Source organism: Cynocephalus volans, chromosome 12, assembly GCF_027409185.1.
Source record: "Cynocephalus volans isolate mCynVol1 chromosome 12, mCynVol1.pri, whole genome shotgun sequence".
In the NCBI taxonomy this organism is placed as follows: domain Eukaryota; kingdom Metazoa; phylum Chordata; class Mammalia; order Dermoptera; family Cynocephalidae; genus Cynocephalus; species Cynocephalus volans.
Window position 1 is genome coordinate 46,120,585 of NC_084471.1, and position 13,605 is coordinate 46,134,189.

A 13,605-nucleotide genomic window follows, 5' to 3' on the forward strand; every position below is an offset into this window, starting at 1 on the left:
GTATCCTTATTTGAAATGCTTGGGACCAGGAGTGTTTCAGATTTCAATTATTTTTTTGAATTTTGGAATATTTGTGGAATACTTAACAATTGACCATCTCTAATCCAAAAATCCGAAATCTGAAATGTTCCAGTGAGCATTTCCTTTGAGCATCAGGTTGGATTTGAAAAGTTTTGGATTTCCAATTTGAATTAGAAAAATTGAATTCCATTTTAATTGGAGAATTAAGAATTTAGGATTTTTGGATTAGAGATATTCAACCTACCTTGATTATAATGATTAATTCTTAGAAGAACTAGTTGAATAAATTCCAGAATTTATTTATAACATACCATTATAATAAATGTTTGTGTTTTTAAGTTTTTCCTTCAAAATTGTTAAAAACATAGTCTAAGAAAATTGTTGAAACACTGACTAAAACTACATTCAACTTGTCAATTCTAATTTTTAGTAGGTATGTATAAGTACTATTCCCTGCTTTTAAAGTGGTAATATAGAAATTCGGTAAATAAATAACAGTCTTTAAACATCAGAGGCTGTTTTAAACCTGAAAAAAAATTATGTGTAGGTACTGAGAAAAAGCTTCAACCTCTCAGGCGCATGTAATTAAAGATTTTTCCCATTAATTTAATTTTATGTTATATTACCTATTATAACTACTAGCATAAATTTAATATCTTGCTATATTTTAATCTCATATTTTCATCAAGGAAAGTCCTGCATATCTTACAATTTTGCATTACCCTTTGGTGTATAATTAATATTAACTTTTCAAATTAATTTGAGATTTTTGTTGCTGCATTTATTTTTTAATTTTTTAAGGCTTTTATTTCCCATATATAATGATCTAATGAGTGACCAATGATAGTCCGGTTGCACTCTGTGGCCAAACCCCGCAGTCCGACGTTCTAGGTTAGATTTTAAGGCCTGGATAAAACTCCAGATATGACCGACTCCAACTTGGCCACACTGCTAAACTACAATTCCCACCACACGGTCAAACTCCGTGGCTGCAGTGCATCCTGGGAAATAAGTCTCCGGCTCTCCATTGGCCACGTACGGGAAGCGTTTTAATTCTTGCAAATACGCGAGCTTTAACGCACGTAAGTACGGGGACTGCGCCGATCTTCTCTTCTGAGTTTTGCGGAACTCATTTGGAGCGTAGGGATTTTAGCCGGTAGTATTTAAGAACAGTTTCATTTCCGGTACCACCGGAAGCAGTTTGATAATGGCGTCCTTCTCGCTGAACGGGCCAGATACAGCGGCTAGAAAAAGTGAATTTCGTAACCGGAAGCCGAAGCCGAAGCTGGAGAACCAAGGTGAGGAGGAGTGAGATTCGAAGTATGGGGTGTGGATATTGAGTTGTGATTGTTTTCTTTCGTTGGCTGTGGACGTATAAAAACGCTTGGAGCTTGTTCAGTGTGGTTGAGTACCTATATAATTGCTGATGATTGGCGGTGTTGGCTGGGCCCGAAGGGGCGACAGGGCTACGTGGTACCGGCCACGTGTTCCTAACTCATTGATTTTGCTAAACGTCCACCAAAGTGAAGCCGTTGCGGCGTCTCTTTTAAAAGGATAAGGATTGTGGAGGGCGCTGCGGAACCTTACAGCGCGCCGGTGGCTGGAAGTCGTTGACAATGAGAAATTGGATGAGGGGGAAATGGTAGTCGTTATGTACAGGAGTGAACGCTGATTATGAAGGAATGAGACAGACATAGTGATACGGGGAAGGAGATATTTGGCGTGTCTTTTGCGCTAGTTTGTCAGTCAAAGAAATTTCGGAACATTTATCCTTATGCCTTTTTGTCAGGTTGCTAAAATATTACACAACACAGCTCTTACTCTTTAGACTGCTCTACTTCTTAATTGCTGTCTTGCGTTCGTAGTGTAGCTTTACCTGTTCCCCGTCCCCCCCCCCCCCCCCAAGTATAAGTGGTAGGAAGAGAGGCTAAAACAATACCGCCGGGAACTGCCCATCCAGTCGTATAGGAAGTGCTGAAGACCTTGAACTCTCGTTCTAAATGCATTGGGAAGGTATTAAAGGTTTTTTATTGTTGCTTTCTTTTTAAATCAAGTATGTAGCTAATAATACTGTATATATATACAGTTTAAAGATGAAAACACACGAGAAACTAGCACTCAGACCATTAAGTGGAATAGAGCATTAACATCCCCAAATCCCCTATGTGCACCTCAGTACCCGAAGTAACCATTCTGAATTGTGTTGTGCGTTCTGTGCCCCTTCTTAATAGTGTTTACCACCTATTCAAAAATGGCTTAATTTTGCCTTTTTTTGAGTTTTATGTGAATGAAAGGTGACTGTATGCATTCTTCTGTGTCTTGTTTCTTAGGAAGCTTAGGTTTGTTTTTGTTATTTAACCGGGGTGATACTTATAGGTGTAGTTTTATTCTTTTTACTACTGTGAGGGTACTTCAAAATGTTCATGGAAATATTCGTATTATTTTTTTAATTCTATTTTTTCACGTACTTTTTGAAGTATCCTCGTACATGGTGTTCCCTTGTATGAATATATCCCAATTTATTTTTTCATTCTACCGTGGGCATTTGGGTTGTTCCATTACTTCATATTATATATAAACAGTGCTTCTGTGAACATCTTTGCACGTCTCCTGGTTAACATGTTCAAGGGTTTCTCTAAGTTATGAACATAGGATTGGAATCACTGGAGTGTAGGGTATGTGTAAGTAATGGTAACTCTTCCAAAAGCGTTGTGCCAATTTTGATTCCCATTAGCAGTGGATGAGAATTTTCCCTGGTCTGCATCCACACAAATAGTCGGTATTATGTGAATTTTGAATTTTTGTTATTTTGGTAGGTGTGAAATGGTATCTGTTTGTGGTTTTCAATTTGAATTTTCCTACTCACTCACGAGGTTGCACATCTTTTTACATATTTTTGGGTTATTTATACTTCCTCTGTTGTGAAACTCCTTTTCTTTTCTTTTGCCAGTACCGCCCCCCCCCCCCCCCCCCGTCCCCGCGGGGATTGGGGTAGATGACTTTTTTCTTACTGATTCATAGCCATTGGAGTGTTCATATTGGATAGAGACATGGTCAGATATGCATTTTAAGTAATCGCTGTTGTAGAATTTGAGGGTTTTTTTTTTTTTTTTTTTTTTCATTTTTGGTATTGGGGAGTGAATGATATATGAAAACTAGCTAATTACCTGTGATTTGAACCAAAAGTAGCAAAGTGGATGTGGGTATAAGAAACAAAGCAAGTTTACCTGGTTGGGGTTGATAAAATAGGATAAAGACCTGCTTTAGTATGATTAAGAATGTCCTGATGAGATTGTTAAAAACACAGATTCTTGACTTTCATCTCAGAGATTCTGATTCAGGTGTGGGTGAGACCCAAGAATTGCATGTCCTAACAAATTCCCTGTTTATGCTGATGCTGCACATTTGTGGAACATACCTTTGAGTAGAACCGAATTAGAGTATAGCTGTTAGGTGTAAGGGTTTCTTAAAATTCAGGTTCAGGAGTTTTAAGAAATGATGCAGGAGATAATTTATGGTCCTTAGGAGGCATTTTCTTTTAGTGAAAGGAGTCGGAGACTGAGTTGACTTTGTGTCTCATTAGGCAAGCCACTTAACTTTTTTGTGCTGTCTTCTCCTATAAAATGCGAATAATAATATTGGTTCTTCCTATCTTTCATGTAGAAATAAGGCACCAAAAGCTCTTTTGAAAACGTAAAATCCTATCACACACACACACACACACACACACACACACACACACACACACACACACACACACACACACACACACACACACACACACACACACACACACACACACACACACACACCCAGATTTCACTCCAGTTCTGTGATAGTGTAGTGCAATAGAAGTTTCTTGAGTACCCACTAGTGTGGATACAAGAAGGAGGATCGCTGCCCTTAAAGAATTTTGTCATTTGAGGCAACTGAAATATGTATTGATAATTTTAATATAGTGTGTTGATGATAATGACAGAGGCATGTTCTTTGTTGAACAACATAAAAAGCAGAAGGGAAAATGCAGGGAGAGTAGTGGGAAGCTTGTGAATGTGTGCGTACAGTGTTCACAAAGTATCCAAAATTTTTTCCACAGTTAAAATGTGATGTGTAAATTTTCCCCCCTTGTAGATGATTCAGAACTTCTCACTGTTCCTGATGGGTGGAAGGAACCAGCTTTTTCCAAAGAGGACAATCCCAGAGGACTCTTGGAGGAGAGCAGTTTTGCAACTTTGTTCCCCAAATATAGAGAGGCTTACTTGAAAGAGTGTTGGCCATTGGTGCAGAAAGCCTTGAATGAACATGTATGCAGATTTTGTTCATTTCTTTGAGATATTGCTCTTGCTTATGCCTTTAATTTTAAGTAGGTGTATGTGTGCTGATGGATTTTTCATTTTAACTTGCATGGCTGGTTAATTTGATATTTTAAACAGTCTAGGTAAGCTTCATTCTTATAGTTCATTAGTTTTTAATTTTGTGAGTAATAGATTTTGAAAAATTCACATACCTTTATAATTTTAGGGGTTTCACAGACTGTCTGAAACTCTTCTGTGAAGTCCAGATTTCAGAATGCCTTCTCCCTGCCATGATAGTTATCATGTACCTGTCCATTTCGAGCTGAGTCATGTTCCTGATTGATTAACTTTCATTTTAAATGAAAGATGTGGATGTGTCCAACTTTCCTATTTGCTGATGCTGTGATGCCCTTAGAACAGTGTATTTCTTTTGTTTTTCATCCTGGGGATTGAAACCCATTAGTGGATTGAGAAGTCAATTTAGTGCCTACAGTAAGCCTTTAAAATATATATATATATATATATATGTATATGTATATATGTATATGTATATGTGTATATATATATATGTATATGTGTATATATATATGTATATATGTGTTTGTGTGTATGTATATATCACAAATATATATGTATATATCATATGTGGTAGGGTAAGTATCATTTTATGAAGCTTTTGGTTTAGTTGTGTGTACGTGTATGTTGGGAGGGATTGGGGAGGTTGTGATTTAAAATATATTTCTCACTGTGGGACTTCCCTGGAGTTGGTTGTGCCCACTGGGGGCAAAGGTGGCTCAGCAAGCTGCAGGCTGTGTTTTACAGCTGTCTGCGTCTGGGATTGAACCCAATTTTTTTTTCCTTGTAAACTCATAGAGACCCAACCTTATGTCAAATTGCTTATCACTCACTGTGTTGAAATATTTTTCAAATTATACTTGCAAGTCCGAAAATAACATTTTTATTTGCTTGTCACAGTCCAGTTCTTCCTAGTGATAGTTAATTTTCCTAATTATTGCTTTTTTCTGAACATAACGATAATTTGTTTTTACTTTGTATTTAGTCCCCTAACCAGGTAGAAAAGAGTTTGAAAGGGAAAGTCAATTTTTAACCTAGGGAGCAGATTGTTGATTGGAGATGGGTCCAGGGTAAGGAAGCTTTATGTTTTACCTTAGTCAGATCTTAAGTGTGGCTTCATTTGGATTGATACGTATTTTCTAAAGTAGAGATAATCTTTATTCCAATAAGTACAATGTATTTCTAAAGCCAAGTATAAATGGTTTCGATTACTCCCACTTCTTATATTCTGTAAAGTATGAGAGTTATCAAGTATTTATTATTTGTATTTAACTACCCAGCATCTTCAGGGAGGGAGTTGATAGAATTTGAGAGATGGTTTAATGGCATGGAAATTAATAGTTTGGTTAGGATAGGCTCTGTAATTATTTAAAACTGAATTCATTTTTAGACAACTGCTTGCTTGCTCTTTTCTTCATTTTGTAGCATGTTAATGCAACCCTGGACCTGATTGAGGGCAGCATGACTGTTTGTACTACAAAGAAGACTTTTGATCCATATATCATCATTAGGGCCAGGGACCTAATAAAACTGCTAGCAAGGAGTGTTTCATTTGAACAGGTAAATCTAGAATTACAGAGACTTTGTGTCATTTGCATCAACATTAGACAACCTGTAACACTGTATCTTACCCTCCCTCCCTTCCTTCCTCCATCAAGTTTTCATGTTTGTGCTTAGATATTATTAGCCAGGGCTTGGGAAATAAATGTAAAGGATATTGATAGAACATTTTTATTTTTTCAAAAGGCAATACGAATTCTTCAGGATGATATTGCATGTGACATCATTAAAATAGGTTCCTTAGTAAGAAATAAGGAAAGATTTGTAAAAAGAAGACAACGGCTTATTGGCCCCAAAGGATCTACATTGAAGGTACATTTTATCCGTTGAAAACTTGAGAATCTTTCTCCATCATTATTTTCAGTATACTGAATGTCAACTTACTGTTCTTTTGATATAGGCATTGGAACTCTTAACAAACTGTTACATTATGGTTCAGGGAAACACGGTTTCAGCCATTGGACCTTTTAGTGGCTTAAAAGAGGTGAGAACTGTTGATGTCCAGTTAATTTTCAGCAGAGAACAAATTAAATAATTTGGTTATAATAAAATAGTTTATTGGGTAGTATATTGTTTCATAATTATTTTAATTTTTAGAATGTGTTTTGTTTGATTTTCCATTAATAAATACTTTGTATGTCATATACTTTGAGGGTATCATCACTCCTGTACCCTGACAACCTTTGGTGACTGTGGAGACATCCATTTCTGAATTAGTAGGCCTTCTCATCATCACTCCTCTCACTATAAAATTAAATTGAGTATTTTAGTCTGTAGTACATATGAGAAACGTTATGTAGTTACATGTGCTCAAATAATTGGAAAATTGAACGGAGGTCTCGCTGTTCGCAGTAATGTATTTGGCCAGTAGGGGTCAGACTCTGAAAACTTTTTTCCTTCAAGTTATATATTCTTTTGTTTGAATTTTAGTATACTGTTTATGTAATGTTTTCATAAACATTTTCTGTAACTTGTCAAATTAAATGTTGGGAGAAAAATCTGTAGAGCACATAGCATTTCTCTTAACTCCTCTTGTTGCTGTTATTATCTGGATCTGGCTATGAGGTTTTGCTTCCTTTCCAGGGCCTTTAATAGTAATTCTGTTGGCCCTCTTTCTCATAAATTGCCATTTTCTAATGGGGCAATAATAATATAAGTATGTTGAATACTTTATAGTTTTATAAAGTCTTTATGTTGTCTTATTTAATTCTTGCAATAGACGAGGTATATAGTTTTATCTCTATATTACACATGAGAAAGCTAGAACAGGAAAATTAAGTGGCTTTCCTGTATGAAATGGGAATCTCAGTATTTGAACCCACATTTTCTGACTCTAAATCCAGCTTCTTTCTCCCTAATTCACACAGCTCCAAAGTGTTGTATTAATTATGTGTACTACATTTTAGCAGTTATTGAGAATCTTTATTGAATTTAAGAGAGGTTGAATACTATTATGAAAAATCTAGTAGCCACTCAGAGCAGTTGAAGGAGCTACTATATTCAATTTGGTAGCCATTTTCTGATTCATAAGATATTTGCAATATATTTATCCTCCTCTACCCAGTTCATTAAATCTTTATAAATGACTAATTCATTTTTCTTTGCAAATTTCAGGTTCGAAAAGTAGTTCTAGATACTATGAAGAATATTCATCCAATTTATAACATTAAAGTGAGTGTTAATTATATATTACTATTCCAGTGGTTGTCACACTTCCTTTAACTACAGAAACCTTTCTTAAAATTAAATCTTTTGTGAAAGTCTAATACACAAAGCAGATAAAACAGAGGTAATTTGGATGAGTTAAATTCAGCCCACTCAACTCTGCTCCCATCCTGTAGTTACTTCCTTGAAGCTAAGGTCTCCATGGCTTACAGTGTGAAAACTATTGAAGAGGATACTGTAAGGCATTATATAGTTCTAACACAGGGAAAATAAGCTTCACAGAATTTATTGTAGATGATACAAATTCAGTTTTCTTAGATTATAAGCTCATGTATTATATTTAAAGGACATGATGTGATCTTTCAGAACCCTGCTTTTTTTGTTAAATAAAATCTGGAATACCTCAGACCACATTGAAACTTTTTTAGAATTTAACGCTCAAATTGTAGCCTCTTTGAGAAAGATGTGTTATAATCCTGTGTGCACAAAGTTTGTGATTGTACTTGGTTTAATGACCTGTGTTGTAATAGGTATTTGTTGAGCAATCTACTTAGATTTGATGAAGTTAAGTTAAAAAGTCACTGTTAGATTAGGATGAAAGTGATTTTGAGTTACGTCGGGACATTACAGATAAAAAGAAATCTTGCGTCCGATGCCTGCTTTGCATCCTCTTATGTACCAATGTCTATAAAATTCAAATGGAGTAGGGGAAATGTGAGAATATTGGTTTTTTGCCTAATCTCGAAAAAGTTTACTTCTCTTTCTCTATCGTATTTGAACGCTTCTTGCTTGCAGAGAACATCAGCTAGTTAAGAACTCTCTCTGTTCTTATTAAGTTGAATTTTAAAGGTTTTAATGAAATAACGGCTGAAAGCCAGTTAATTTCATTTCATCATATTTTATTTTAACAATTCTGCATTCTTAATTTAAATTTTTAATGTTTTTTTCTGATATATGTTTGAGGGAACTTATCTTTTTGTTTATGGAATTGGTTTAATTCTACTGAAGAAACTAAAAAAGGAACTGTTCCTTTTTAAATTTTATTTATAGAGGCAATATTTATAATGTCTTAGTTTGACAAATGTATAACTTTTGAAAGTAAAAATTTTTACTTTGTATGTTGCATGATGAAAGACCTTAATGATTAAGAGAGAATTGGCAAAAGATTCTGAATTACGATCACAGAGCTGGGAGAGATTTTTGCCACAGTTCAAGCACAAAAATTTGAATAAACGCAAGGAACCAAAGAAAAAAACTGTTAAGAAAGAGTATACACCATTCCCTCCACCACAGCCAGAAAGTCAGGTTAGTATTAAATATTGAACGTTATATAAGGGGGAAATCATTTTAATCTACTTTGTCAGAAACTTCATTGAGGGTATTTTAGGTGGAATGTGTGTGTTTGTGTGTAAGGATATAAGAAACTGAAGGTAGGTGTAAATAGGAATATTTCGAGCTAAGTGGTGAGGGTGTGGGGGCCTTCACATTTTGAGTGTACATTGCATCAAGGTGGTTAGTCTCACTTGTGTTCCTGTAGCCACTGTAAATGTTCCATGGATGATAAAAAATCAGTGATTTAGCCCACAATACTCTCTACTCTGCTTGAGCAACATTCTTGTTGATCATGTGCTATATGATCTGAAATCTTAAATTCTAATATCCATCCTTTTTCTAAGTTATGAATCCCTTCTATTTTGTCATCTGCCTTCCATTTCATTTCCTTTTCCACCATGACCAAAATTTCTTTTTCTCTTTTGCCTGTCACTGTTTTCTCTCATGCCCATTTTTCCTTCTATCACACCTTTCCAGCAAAAACCTAAAACTTCAATCAGTCCAAAAACTTGATTTCTTTCACATAATGTGGCTACCAAACTAAGCTAAAGAAATACACCCCAAATTCATGTTTCCAGCATCATATATATTCTTAGTGTTGTCTGGCAGTTTTCTGTGTCCTCTTGGTTCTCTGAGTACCTTCCTACTACTATGAGATGACATTACATTTTACTTTACTGAAATATTTGAGACCATCAGACAAGAGCTCCTTCAACTTCTCTCACCTGTAATTTTTTTTTTCCATCTGTGTCACCCCTTTCTATCCATTCTTTGAATTCCATCTTCACCTATTTCCTGAGGGATCTTGCTTCATTGTCCCTCCCTTGGCTGAAACTTAAAGTGTTCTGTCTACTAGTTCTTTCTGCACAGCATGCAATCCCATCCTTTTCTGTCTACCATCTTCTCCACAGCCCTGTGTGTGGAATTTTTCAGGGAAGATTTGATGAAAGGTCAAAGGGAAAAAAGGAATGAATGATAATTGTGGTGAAGAAAACAATGTAGGTGTTGGATCATGGAGTCTACTCTGGAACAGGAAGAAAATGAGACTAGAAGGAAACTGATAGTTGGGGGAAAGTGGAGTGATTCAGTTACTAAACCAGGCCTCCATAACACCTGCCAAACTTCTTATGGCCCTGTACTGTAGTTAGTAATGGACTTGTCTTTCTTCCCTATTCTTGTCAGCTTGAAACAGTGATGTCTCAATTACCTTGTTTTGACAGTTTTTCACTGTGTGACTGTGGGCAAGTTATTTAATCCATCCATGCCTTAGTTTCTCCATATCTAAAATGGGTGTAATGATAATAACTTTCACAAAGGATTGTTAATGAGGATTAAATGAGTTACTAGTTGTAAAGAGTTTAGAACAGTGCCGTAGATAGAATAATGCTATGTCAGTGTAAGGTAGATCGATTCTATACATTCTGTACATTGCATATCAAATGAACAAGCTGTTGCTTTCTGTAACTAGTATTTAACTGGTCACTGAATCCTGACAATTCTTGCTTTTTCATTGTGCATGCCACTACCTTTATTCCAAGCTCTTATCTCTTCTCCATTCTCCTGTACTTTATTAAAATGCTGCTTTGTTCTCTTCACACTTGTCAGAAACCTTCAGTCATTTCTAAATCATATCCCACCTCTTTTGCCTGGCATTCAAGCTTTTTCAAGCTTCTTCAAAACTATCTTTCCAGTTTCCTCTCATCCTCTTTTGCAACATTGACCATCTATCCCACCTAAACTAGTCTGTTTTGTATCCCATGAACACATCGCCTACTTTCCTACATCATACTTTAATGCATTTTTCCCCTCATCTTAGAGTACATTTTCTTCTTTTTATGTTACTACCTTTATGAATTAATCATAGAGTTTTGACCCACTGTTTTTACCCCAAGGACATGCAACTTTCTTAGGAATTGACTTCTCATCCATATTATTTCTGATGTAAATACATTTTCAACAGATTGACAAAGAACTGGCTAGTGGTGAATACTTTTTGAAGGCGCATCAGAAGAAGCGACAGAAAATGGAAGCAGTAAAGGTAAGACTTTATGTCTGGCTCACAACATTAACAGCAAAGTTCATAGATACCTGAATTCTTATTTAACTATAAGTTGTATTTTACTAATGTACTTTTTCTTAATAATGTAGGCTAAACAAGCAGAGGCTCTCAGTAAGAGACAAGAGGAAAGAAACAAAGCTTTCATTCCACCTAAAGAAAAACAAGTTGTGAAATCTAAGGAAGGTAATCCTTGTTTTTCAACTCTTGATATGATAAAAAAAAAAAATCTATTGTCTTTGAAAAGTAAACTCATAGTGAATTTGTCTGAATCTCTCTGAGCATTAAGTAAAGAAATTACCATATCTTTTATCAGTTCTCTTATCATTTCATTAATTCTAATCCTAGGGACAAAGGATGACTGAGGTAATTTATAACTTAATAGCAGCTAATGCCTATTCCAGAGTATCCCGGATTGATAGTCTTTCCCTGACCTCTGTCCTGTGCTTGGGAAAGACTCTTTGTTGTGAAAGGTATAAACGCAGAGCAGTAAGTGCATCTTCTGTAAAAATGAAAGCAGCTCTATCAGTAAGATCCCTGAGCTCTGCTATCATGCCTCTCAAAGAGGGCTTATCAGAAGTTGTGCTTATCTTCTCTTTATTTATGTGAGCCATGGCTTAAAGTTTGGCTTATATATTGTTACATGGATTTCTCATCACTTTGGACGAAAGGACACCAACAAAATAATGACAGGAAGGTCTTATTTAGGGGGCTATTAAAAAGACACTAAGAAAACACTGTCATGCCTTTTCTTCATTCCTAGCTTCATTCTGATTCATCTTCTTGTCTTGCATTTTCTTTTCCTCTGGTAACTCTTGCACTCTTCCTAAAGTAACCCTCCAAAGTGAACAATGGCACATTGAAGGGAGAGGGGTCACTAGCAACAGTGTACATAATTATTGGTCAGAAACAGATACAACACTTTACTATTTTAGTATCTTATATTTTTCAGTGTTGATAATATTACAAATACTGTATTCTGTATAGGTCACTGGCTGTGGAAAGTTAAAAATGTCATAACCATTATAATTTCCAGTTTGTGCAATGTCAGTTAAATACTTTGAAGATTCTCAATAGTTAATCTCAGTTTATAATGATTAAGAATATAGCTGTTCCACATAATGGAGGCTTTAAATCTCTGTGCTCCTCAGGTTGCTGGGTAGTTTGTGTGATGACATTTTATCTTGTGATTCTTTTATGCTCTGAATGCTGTATTTTAAATGGGAAGAAAAAGTTGCATTTTTTCCCTCCAATTTTGTTCATGCTTTTGGTGTTGATTAGATGGTTGGCTCCTGTTAGGAGGACCACCAAATACTCTCAAATTATTGTTTTTATTACCAAAATCTTGTTAAATAAAATACTACTAGTCACTCATTGAACTAATATTTAGAAAATTTTATTTTTAAGTTTTTGTTAAGTTTTGTGGTAATAGATGAAGCAAAGTTTGACCTATAGCTTCATGATTAGCTAATTATAAAATTATTGAAGTTAGAAAGGCTACATGTAATATTCTTTATGAAATGTAATTTTAAATTAGTGTGCAGGATGGAAAACTAGCAGATTAATGGGTACTCTAAAATTCCAAAATATAGAAGAGACTATAAGTAAAAATAATCTAATCTCAAGTAAGATTTAAGGAAAAAAATATAGTTTTAATATGGTTCAAATTGTTAAACTATCATGCCATTTTCATATATACTGTCATTAATGTATATTTACAGTACTTTAGTTATTTGTTTTCTCTTAGTTTAAAGAAATTTCTAATGTTTGTTTAGGTGGGTGTTTTATATTTTAAACATGGCCTTTTAATTATAATAGTACTGTGAAATTAATGTTCTAAACACATATTCATTACGTTTTATTTGGCAAAATCTAAACAGTTGCATATATTGTGTTTTAATTTGTCTAATTACATATACTGTGTTTTAATTTGTCTAGCTTCCACTGAAACTAAAATTGATGTGGCCACCATCAAGGAAAAGGTCAAAAAAGCAAAGAATAAGAAACTGGGAGCTCTTACAGCTGAAGAAGTTAAGCTTAAAATGGAAGCAGATGAAAAGAAAAAGAAAAAAAAGTAACATACAAAAAACCCTCTGAACTAGAATATATGAAGCTATCTCCTTTTGTAAAGGATTTTTGAGATACAATGGCATTAGTTGCCTTATCTGTGAGAAATAATGTTCTGATCACTTTTTTTCTGAGTTTCTTTTGTTTATAGAACAATGTTCTTTATAAATATAAATTATTGTATTATGTGTTTTTTGAAAAATTTTGCACTAGAAAGTGGTGTATATGTGTTTGTATACATTGATCAGCTTCAGGCAGGTTTTGCCTAAGTATGATTTTAGGAATAAATTTTTAGGTTTTTAATCTAGAGATTTTTGGAATATGACTATTGTAATTATTTTAAAACAATGTCTAATACCATTGGTTATTCTTTAAATATGATCATATCTCAGCATTTATTTGGTTTTGAGGAAAATAAATGCAAATTTTTCAGTGCTTTGTCTCTTTTCCCCTCTCTAATAGTAAGTAAATATATATCCTTATTTCTTTTTACAATTTTATTTTATGTTTTGTTCCAATATTAAACAACCCATA

General features: G+C 34.7%; 1 protein-coding gene across 2 annotated transcripts; it reads left to right on the top strand.

The window, feature by feature from the left end:
- Positions 1-1,117: 1,117 nt before the first annotated feature.
- On the top strand, positions 1,118-13,412 carry KRR1 (KRR1 small subunit processome component homolog). Of its 2 annotated transcripts, XM_063075710.1 has the most exons (10): positions 1,119-1,319; positions 4,153-4,325; positions 5,817-5,951; positions 6,138-6,263; positions 6,352-6,435; positions 7,566-7,622; positions 8,751-8,921; positions 10,909-10,986; positions 11,097-11,190; positions 12,943-13,412. In XM_063075710.1, exons 1-10 carry the CDS (start codon positions 1,229-1,231, stop codon positions 13,080-13,082), a joined length of 1,149 nt encoding a protein of 382 aa, XP_062931780.1. In that variant the 5' UTR covers positions 1,119-1,228; the 3' UTR covers positions 13,083-13,412. The 2 variants fall into 2 exon arrangements, with proteins under 2 accessions (XP_062931781.1, XP_062931780.1); XM_063075711.1 differs by lacking the exon at positions 5,817-5,951 and having other exon boundaries at positions 1,118-1,319.
- Positions 13,413-13,605: the final 193 nt, after the last annotated feature.